Raw genomic sequence first — 10,212 nt, 5'->3', positions numbered from 1 at the left:
TCTTGGGACCCTTCAGTGGGGATGTCTTCTCTGCCTGGGTGGCTTTGGATGCATTGCTCTTTGAGGTGGGGGTGTTCTAGGCTTCCCCAGGTGGGGCTGTGAAAGGAGAAACCCCACAACCAGCCCCACAGCGTCACCTTAGCACTGTGCCTTCCCTCTCCCCCTGTGTTCTCTCTGTCTTGCATCCTGAGGAGAAATCAGTGCTTCCACTGCAGGAGTGTCTCTAATCTTTTGAGCAGAAACTCTTGTGTCTTTCTGATGGATGGAAGGCACTTCAGATTTAGAGAAATGAGGATTTGTGGAGCTCTGAGGAGGAAAGTTGCCTGTTACATACAGGAAAGTTCTGAAAATACTTGAGATTTTGGTACTTGCTTTTCAGCTGAAGGGAGTAGGGCTTAGAGAAGGCAGCCTTTCTCCTGCTTGCTACTACTGAGTTTGGTCCGAGGGGGTTTATTTGTCCTTGTCAATCCTAAATCCATCAGAGACTCTGAAGTCCAAATTAACTCATGTGACAGTGGGTTTAGATGATTTTTTTTCTATTATTATTATTGGCCTTCTGTGTGATGGAGCTCCCTGGGTTTATACTTGCTTGCATTACCTTGTGGAGATGCCTACAGAAAAGGCAATATAAGATGTTTACGCAAGAGCAGCAGACTGTGAGGCCAGAAAAGATGGGATCTGTGTCAGAAAACTCTGTCCAATGCAGCAGTGACAGGCAGCTGAGAGCCGGGGTGATTAAAGCGATGGCTAGTGCTCTGCTTTCACATACAGTACCAGAGGAGGGAGGTAAAGCAGGGAATAATGGAGAAACTGTAGGAGTTTCCTCTCCTCTTGTCTCCCTGTAGACCTCTTCATATGGGTCTACATGTTCCCAAAACTCAGTGGCTGCCTGGAAAGGCTTCTGCCTTCACGTGGTTCCAGATCAGAAGGAAGGAGTCTCTTTTAACCTGGTGTTTATAACTCAGTAATCAAGCCCTTTTGTTATATCCAGGAGAAAGTAATCTCTGAATGGCTCCTGGATTTTTTTTCTAGGCAATTTTAACATACAAATGAGAAAATCACAATTTTCTCATGCCCATCAGTGTGGAAGAATTTGGGCAATGCCCTTAATAGCACGATTTAACTTCTGGCCAGCCCTGAAGTGGTCAGGCAGTTGGACTAGATGATCTTTGTAGGTCTCCTCCAACTGAACTATTACTCATGGGAAAATAATTGCCTGTGAAAAGTATTCTGTTCCTAACAATTATTAACACTTCTCTGTATAACATAACCACAGCAAGTGCTTGGATGCAAAGCCCTAGACTGTTTGGCAGCAGAAGCCAGGTGAAATGACTTTGTGAAAATATCTTTTTCTTCTGGGTTTTACAAGGATGTCCCAGGTCTGCCCCGTCACTCGATATAATCGAACTTTGGTGATTTATACACAGGTTATTTGCCAACAAATGAGAATCCCCACAGTCTGGTCCAGCTGAGGAGCCAGCACGTTGCTCTGTTTTGCAAAAATGATTAGAATTACCATGTTTCCTCTGAAGAAAGGAGGTTTGCAGAGCCTGGCATGTGAAACGTAACTTAGCGACACCAAAGAGACCTGCCTTGCTTCATAGAGCCACCCAGTGATGATAGCTTCAAAGGGAACACCGAATCACCTCTAACAGCTGCTCTGAGGTGTTTAATGAGGACCAGATCTTCAATCCCTATTCCCCCAGGGTTATACCACGTCCTTTCCTTGCAGGTGGGTAGAATTTAATCAGGGTTAATGGTCCACCTTGTGCAACAAGCTTGTTATAAGGTGCTTGGACAGGGTACTTGGTAAAAACCTGGTTATTATGGGCCCCTTTCAGCCCAGAACTCTTTCCCTTGGTATCTTGCTGCTCCTCTAATCATCCCAGCTCCAGGAAGGCTGCTGAGAGTGGCTGGGCTCTGCGGTGGGGGCCAAACTGAGCTGTCCGGGGGCTTCTGCCTGGGAGCTGTAGAGGACAAAGGCTGTGGGCTGAGAGAGAAAGAAGGGTGTCAGACTTGGGAGAGGGAGCTGATGGAGGGGGAGGCGGAGGGAGAAGGAAGGTGAGGGGCAGAGAAGGGGGAGGGAGCCTCGGCCAGAGGGGACAGCGAGGAAGGGCTGGGAGAGGGTGAAATGAGGCAGGTGCTTCTGAGGAGGGAGGGTGCAGAGGGAGTACGGCCACAGGGAGCGAAGTGTGGGTGGAAAGGGAGCGGAGGGAAGGGACTGCCAGGAGGAGAGGGAAAAGGGGATGGAGGGAGGGAAGGGGCGAAGCGGGGAAAGGGTGGCAGATGGAGCCGGGAAAGGAGGGGAGGTGGAGGCAGCGGGAGGAGGAGGGGGAAGCTGCCGGCCCGGCGGGGGAGGAGCTGCGGCCGTGGGCGGAGGGAGGGATGCGGGAGGGGGCGCGGGAGGGCCGGGACCTGCGAGGTCGGGTTTGACAGGAGGGAGGGAAGGAGGGAGAGCCGCCGGCGCGGGGAAGGGGGATGGCGGCCGCGGCGGCCCGAGCAGGGGAGGCGGGATCTGCGGCGTGAGGGACGGCCCTGCCCGCCGCGGCTGGCAGGTCGCAGCCCCGCCGAGCCGGGCTGCACCATGGGCAGCGCCGACTCCAAGCTCAACTTCAGGAAGGCGGTGATCCAGCTCACCACCAAGACCCAGGTGAGGGCCGCCATGTCGGGCGGTGGGTGATGTGAGGGAGGGGGGGGCCGCCATGACGGGCGGCGGAGGGAGGAGGGGGGGGGGGGCCGCGCCATGACGGGAGCCTCAGCCTCCCCCGCAGGTGGCTGGGGCAAACCGACAAGCCCCCCCTCCCCGGGCCCTGCCTCGAGAACCCCCGGGCGCTGAGGAAAGCGGGAGGCCGGGCCGCTGTTCCCGCAGCCCGACCCTGGTGAGGGGCCGGCCGGGTGCCTTCTGCGTGGGGACGGGGCTGCGGGGGGCTCGGGGCGGGTGACAGCACCGCAGGGTCTTTCGCCACGGTTGGGGAGCTAATGGGGGGGTCCGGGCTAGCTGGGCCCATCAGCCGTGTCGCTGGCGGGTGGTGGGGGGGTGTGAGTGACGCTGTGGGGCCGCGCTCAGCCCCAGGCACCGGCCGGTTCCCGGGGGCAGCCGTCGGGCCTGGCGGGGCTGGGCCTGGGGGGGCCGCGCTCGCCTCCTCTGACATCTTGTGCTTCTGCCTGTGGCAGCGGACCCAGGCCCTGCTGTGGCGAGGGATGCCCACAGCTCCCGGGGTGTTCCGCAGCAGGTTACATCACCGCCAGGTTTGGCAGTGCCTCCCTTTCTCTCTCTCTCAATATATATATTTTTTCCCCCAAAATAGAAATTAGTGGGGTTTGAAAGGGGCTGTTGGCCAACGACGTTGTTGGGGTGAGTGTTTTTGCAGCAGCTTCCACCTGTGAAACGCTGCTTGCGCTCCGCAGGCTGAAGAGAAGGAGTTAAGCGAAAGGAAGTCAGGGCAGTGTACGGGGAGGGTGGTTGCCTAGAGGTGTGACAGATGTTGCTCGTGTCCTGGGAGCTAGTTTAGTTCTTATCTTAAGTTTGGAGCCCAGCAGTGCACTGGCAGACAGTTAGTTGACTGTCTGCCTGTCTAAGGAGCAGGGGGGGGTTTGCTCTATTGAGAAATTGGACCTTTATTTTTTTCCTGAACTGCTGTTCTGAGCTGCCTTTGGTGGTGAGGGAGTAACAGCTGCTGAGAATACTCTTCAGCCATCATCCCCAAGTTCTCCACAATGGGGAATGGGTTCAGAAGAAAAGGGTATGAATGCAAAGGAGTAAAGAGTAATAGGAGAAAATCTGTGAAAAGTCAGGTGATGAAGGCTAGGACTGGAGAACGAATCATAAAAAGTAAGAAGAGCCTTTGAGAGATTGTGTTTATACTTTCTTAAGCAGCATCACTTCTATCTGCATTGCTCAGGAATGGCTTTTGTGGATGTGTTCTTAAAAACCTCCTATCGTGGATGTTCCACAACATCCCTAGGCAAAAAGAGAACTGGAGGAATTAACGTTTGAAGGGATTTTTCCCAAGTCTCTTCCGAATGCCAAATAATTCAGAGTGCCTTCAGCTTTGGACTGCCTGTCCTCCACAGGGAAACATGCTTAGAAAATGAGATTGTGAAAAAATAAAGTTAAGCCTGGCTTCTCAGTGCCTGTGTTAGCTGTAGGGATCTTCTCAGTCTGCTGCTCACAAAGAAAATCCTGTATGAGGCAATCCTTCAGATCGCCAGCCAAGAAGAGGGTGCTCCCCTCCCTGGGTTTATCGACGTGTGTAATGGCAGAAGGTTCACTGGGCCCCCAAATAAAGGAAGGAGAAAAAGCTTCATTCTTGGCTGGATTTCATTTTACGTCTTTGTGGTCTAGGTGAGACTAACTGCCATGTGGAAAAAAGGTGGAGTGTTGGCACTCCCATATTTACATACTGTAGAAGGGCACCGGTGTTTGCTTGTGCAGGATGCGTGACTGGGCTCTCCTGGAGCCTTCTAAGCTCATACCAGCAGCAACCTCTCTGTAACCTCCCACTCCCTGAGACCCTGGATTGAAAGCCAGGCTGCAGTAACAGGCGGAGTCAAATCCCTACTCCACAGCTATTAGCTCCAACCATGCTTTGCTTTTCTCAGCAGCCTGTCTCCTTTCCTTCTCCTCTGGCATTAGGTAGCTGGATGGATCGTGGGTAACATGAAAACGTGAGCTTAGTAATGCACTGTGTGGTGTTTCCTACGGCTCTCATGGAAGGGAGTGGTTTAGCAGAAAGCCTTGTTCACTCACTGGTGAAGGTGCAGAGTTGGCACTGAAGTGAGATTTTTTTTCTTAAAAAAAAAATTCTCTAATATCCAGGCTTTTATTAATTAAAGAATGAGTGTTCCCCTGTGAACATTTAAAAACAGATAAAAAAATCTGTAAGAGCAGAACATTTGAATGCTTGTAGCATACGTGGAGCCCAGCACTTGAAAGTCAAACCAAGCATTTTACATGATAAATATATATTGAGTTCCATGGCACACCTGTAAATGGGCAGGGCCCACCCTTTTCATATTAACCCAGGTGTGCTTTATCACAGAGAATAGGTGAGCCCTCCCAAATTGCCTATGAAAACGCTGCCTACTTAACAGGTGAAGGGGCAGTGAGACTGTGGGGATGGCAGCCAGTCGATGGCAGAGCAGGGAGCTGGAGCTGGGAGTCACAGCTGCTGGGGAAACACACTTTCTTTTCTCAGGCAGTTGGAGATTAAATGATTTCTGCAAGCAGCCAACTGGAAGATAAGAAATTTTGATCTCGTGAACCAGCTTGTTAGATTTTGATGCTAGCTGTGTGTGTGCTTTTAAAGAGACAGGGAGGATCAAACACCAGCCCTTCCTTTATCCCTGATGTGCAAGTGCAGCAGTGCAGCAGGCTGTTAATTTGAGCCTGATACAAGTCTGTGTGCTTAGAGAGAGGTCTGTTTCTCGTAGCCTGTTTCAGGTAGCATTCAAGCTTGATTCAAGTATCCAGGTAGATCAAAAGCAAAGTTGTTTTAAAAGCAAAGCTGTCTAACACTTCACCCAGCTGAGTTTGTCTTGTCTTAGGCTTTCCCTGCCAGACTTCCACAGATCCCGTTTTCCAGTTTCCTTTGCCACGTGTCTCTGCTGAAATCTGTGTGGAGCTGCTGCTGCCTTTGGTAGCAGAGGTGAAATCTTGGTAGTTAGTAATGTTTGGAATAAATCTGTCCTCAGGCTTGCCTTTCACACAGTGGCTCACAAACAGGCACTGTGAAGGTGCAGGACTTGTCTCAGCCCAATCCACGGCCCTGCAGGGTTGCCTGATCTCTGGGAGCTCCATCAAGTGCCATGTGAGTGGCTTTGTGGTCATTACACTCCACAGCTCTGCATCATTTGGGGTGGGAAGGAGCACGCTGCTGTTAGGTATGAGCTGAGCTTGCCTTGGGACCTTTTCCTGTTTATAGGCTGTGGTCAGCTCAACTCTGTTTTCCCGTTTCCCGTGCGTATCCTGTTTGCCTGGGGATTGCCTGTTCAGGGCTGTGATTCTCTGTTCACTAAGTGGCAAGATACTTGCAAAGCAAGCATCTTCCTTTTCTGGCTCCTACAGCACGTGTGTGTGGTGTGCTACAGAACCTGAAACCCAACATTTGTAACTATTGGGAAATAAAGACTGGAGGTGTCCAGTCGGGCGAGTTCTGTCTTTGTGGGGCCAGGTGGGAGGTCTTTGCACCTTGCCTGGATGAACTGAAGGCAGAAGTCTCCCTCCTTCACTCTGAGATCTCATGTCACCTCAGCTCTGCCTGCTGTGCTACATCATCTCTTCCTTTTGGTGTGGAGGGCTTGGTTCAGGCAGCAAGCTCTGTAACTTCAGCAGCCTCTGCCGTGGAGCACCTGGGGTTGGGAACTTCCTCTGCCCTCCAGATGTGCTGGTTGTGTTTGCAGAGTGATGTTGACTGATCCCTTGATTCTCGTGGCAGTGATGAAGTTCTCGTTCTTCCAGCACTGCTGCTGCAGAGCTGGTTGACCCCAAGGTACATCAGGCTCTTTCCTATTTGCATGCTGCAGCTCCTTCACCAAGAGAGGACACATCTGTGCTGATCAGGAGGATCTGAAGTGGCCTCAGCTCACGGCAGTGCTGCGGAGGATCCCGCTCCTCATGAGCTCATGTGGTTAGAGCACTGTGGAAGCTAGCTGAGGTGCTGTGGGATTTGTTACTGCAGCGTGTGCTGTACCAACACTTGTAACTAAATCTTGACGTTTCCAAATGGAGATACCTGTGGCTGGTGAACAAGACTGTTCCAGCTTTCTGTATTTCCCTTCTCTGTGAGCTGGGTACAGGCTGTTGTTGAGCTCAGCGTGAGGAAATGGATATTGAGATCCCCGGAGATGCTCTGTGCATAATACAATCAGCTTAAAACCATCCAGTAATGTTCTATCAAGGAGATGAATATCATGTGGATGGAGCAGCGTCATGATCCAGGCTGTTAATTAAAACAGAGGGGCTGTGAGTGACTCAGTACTGAATCCATGTCCCAGGATTGTACACGGGATACCATCTGTTGGACGAGGAGCTGACTTGGTGCAGCTATTAAAAATGAAACGGTGGGTGTTTTAGTGTAGTCTGCTTGCCAAGATGGCAGCCACGAGATTAATGTGGCTGCAGCTCAGGTAATTGCTGCTCTGCTTCTCTACCTCCATGTCACTTTAGTTGCCATCTGTGTTCTTCACTCCGTCTTGCAGAACCATCTGTAAAATAGCGGCTGTGTTCCACCTCTGAGGAGGCCTCAGGCTAGGGAGAGGTAAAGGGATCAGTGTCTGCTGAAGGGAGATGGTTTTCTCCTTCCCCTCCAGATGAGAGTGAGCCCATTATTTATGCATGATCTCCAATTAGCAGCAATTGCTGCTCGCTGTTGTCAGTGGGAGTGGCTGTGGCGGGCAGCCAGTGGGTACACGTGGCAGTTGTACCTGCGGTTGTGGTACGTGGTTGGAAAGAGGGTGTAGGATGTTTTGAGCACCACATAGATGGGATTTCCAAAGGCTTGGCTCTTTCTGAGGAGTGTTATTAGAGATGAGATTGGCAAAATAGCATTGCTTCCATTCAAGCGTTTCATGCCCGGGTTACAGAGAGCACAGCACCTTTGCATGCTCAGGGAGCTCAAAGTCAGGCTGTAAGCACTTGCCTGTTCCTGCAGATCCCTCTGAGGAGCTGTGATCCTGACTGGTTAGGGGAAAAAAGCTGCTGGGGAAAAAAGCTGCTCTTGCCTTGGGTTTGCAGGGAACTGGCTTTGGTGGCCAGGTGATGAAATAAAGAGTGTTTCAGCACAAGAGCAGAGTTTAAGAAGGTGCCTAACCACTTGGGGGTTTTGGTTTATTTTTGTTTGTTTGTGGTTTGGGTTTTTTTTTTTCCTCCTGTTTTTGATATTAAAGAATGGGGAGTTGCTTAGGCTGATTCTTTGCATGGCTGGAAGGACCAGGACAAGCAGTAAGTGGCCTCTCTGGCACTGGGGCGTTAAGGAAGAGAGCTGCAGGGCAGTAACCTGCTGTACCAGTTTGGGGGTGGGCTGCCTGCCCGCCCTTCTTGCTTTTTGGCCTTTGGGTGGTAGTGACAGATCACCTGCTAGCAGACTCTGGCTCCTAATTCAGGGGGCGATAGCAGAGGGGGAAATACAGCTCTGGGTGTAGAGCTGTGAATGGGCTTTTCTCCTCGGAGCCGCGTCTTGACTGCACCTGGAAACAGCACAGAGCTGGGGAGGTTTTCTGCCAAATTCAGCAGAGCTGGGAGTGGGCAGGAGTTTAATTGTTTAAATTAAACACATAGATGAGGTTTTGCCCCTTTCTGATATGGTAGACACACCCACCATGCTGATTGTAGGAGTTAGTGAGAGCTGCTGTTTGCTTTAGCCCCACTGTACGTAGCGGGCAGGAGGTTCCCCCTTGCCCCACACCAAAGGGTGGGATGGCTCAGGCTCTTCCAACTTGCTGAGGGTGCCACTATGCCTTGGCACAGCTGGGGAAGCTCCTCTGGGAACTCTTCTGTCTGAAATCATGGATCTGTCTCTTTTACGTCGGTCAGCATAAATACATGGGCATTTATCCTGCTCCTGGAGCAAGACCCTTGGGCTGGCTGAGCCCTCCCAGCCTTGTCTGGGCAATGCTTATCTCTTGTCAAGTATCAACGTTTACATGTGAAGAGCCATGCTCAGTTTTAGATTAGTTTTCCTGATTATTTGGAGCTCAGGACTTTGGATGCCTGAGATGCCTTCCTGTTCAGCAAACAGTGCTGGCATTGTCACCTTTTGGGAGCGGCAGGTCATCACTGGGCTTCAACAGGTTTGGAGGCACTGACTCACCTTGACTGGCCAGCACTGCTCTGTCTCTACAGAGCTGTAAAGGGCAAAGCATGGTCCAGTCTGCTTGGTTCAGCTGCATGTTACCTGACACCCAGGTTGTCATAATCGATGTCCTGATTTCTACTGAGCTGTCTGTCTTTCCAGCTGCAGCCTGGGAAACAGACCATCTTTGTGGCCAGCATCCTTAGCAGAGGGGTCTCAGGGTAGGCTTGAGGACAGTCCTTGTTCTCTTACTGTGAAATGGGGACAATGGAGCTGGTAAGAGGGGTTTGTCTGCACCCACAGAGCCAGAAAGGGTAAAGGGGAGAGGTGTATTTCCAGGCACGGGGGTGGGCTTCTCAGGGCACAGCTCTGGGGTGGATTGCTTTTTTAGCATCTCAGCCTCCTCCTTCCACCTTCCTCTTTGAATTGCACACTTAGTGCTTTTTAAGAACGAAGCCTTGGCAGCAACCAGCTGCACTGAGCCCAGTTCCCTATAAATATTTGATTTGGAAAGATCAATTTCAGTGCATCTGTAAGTGCTTTGGGGTGGGTCTGCCAGTTCTGTGGGTCTTTTCATGCCCTAATGTTAGTCCCTGATTGCTTCCTTGAGGCTTTGGTTACAGTAGAAGCAATTCCAGGGCATCCTTGGCTTGTTCTGAAGGTGACAGAGCACAGGAGAACCGTCTGGCTCACGTGTGCTGGTAAAGATCTTGTAGAACACGCCCTAGGTTGCAGACAGGCAGGAGGCCTCACGTATGGTGTGACTCTGTGAAAGACTTGAGGGGTCCCAGTCTGATGCAGTTGGTTGGATAAATGTCTTGCTACTCCCATGCTTGCTGAGGGAATGCTCTGTTTGGGAGATCACATCAGCCAAAGCCCTGGTGACAGAGTTTGAGGTACAGTGCCAGTATGTTTTATTGAACCTCTTCTGTGCCTGGTCCCACCCCCAAACCAGGCCTACTTGCTGATGTTTGGACTTTGTGGAATGGTAGTTCTGATTCTGTAACCATGTTTGTTTCTCCACAGCCCGTGGAGGCAACAGATGATGCCTTCTGGGACCAGTTCTGGGCAGACACAGCAACTTCTGTGCAGGATGTCTTTGCCCTTGTACCAGCTGCAGAGATCCGAGCAGTGAGAGAAGAATCACCTTCAAACCTGGCCACTTTGTGTTATAAGGTAAGATCAGTGCTGTCCTGTTCCTTGGTGCCCTGCCAGCAGGGGCTGTCCCTGGATCTGGAGCCCAAGGGGAGACAGGTACCATATTATTTCCTTGTACCACGTGATGTGCTTCCTTGTCCCTGTCTTCTCCTGATCCCAACTCTCAGTCCTTCTTCTCTTGGGTTAGCACAGACTGCAGCTGGCATTTGCTCACCTTGGAGCCTTTTGTCCCTTTCCCATGTTTCACTCTACCCTCTGGGTC

At 51.4% G+C, this 10,212-nt stretch overlaps 1 protein-coding gene across 1 annotated transcript in view; it reads left to right on the top strand.

The window, feature by feature from the left end:
• Window positions 1-2,465: 2,465 nt before the first annotated feature.
• The window catches only part of HID1 (HID1 domain containing), a gene marked incomplete at its 3' end in the record, with an annotated part of 28,241 nt that continues 20,494 nt past the window's right edge, over window positions 2,466-10,212 (top strand). The window contains exons 1-2 of the mRNA XM_084273550.1: window positions 2,466-2,650; window positions 9,819-9,968. Of these exons, the coding sequence (XP_084129676.1) occupies window positions 2,585-2,650; window positions 9,819-9,968 (216 nt within the window). The 5' untranslated portion in view covers window positions 2,466-2,584. The remainder of the gene's footprint in view (window positions 2,651-9,818; window positions 9,969-10,212) is intronic.

Source organism: Gallinula chloropus (genome assembly GCF_964237585.1).
Source record: "Gallinula chloropus genome assembly, chromosome: 20".
Lineage (NCBI taxonomy): Eukaryota > Metazoa > Chordata > Aves > Gruiformes > Rallidae > Gallinula > Gallinula chloropus.
This window is presented reverse-complemented; position numbering and strand designations above follow the sequence as displayed.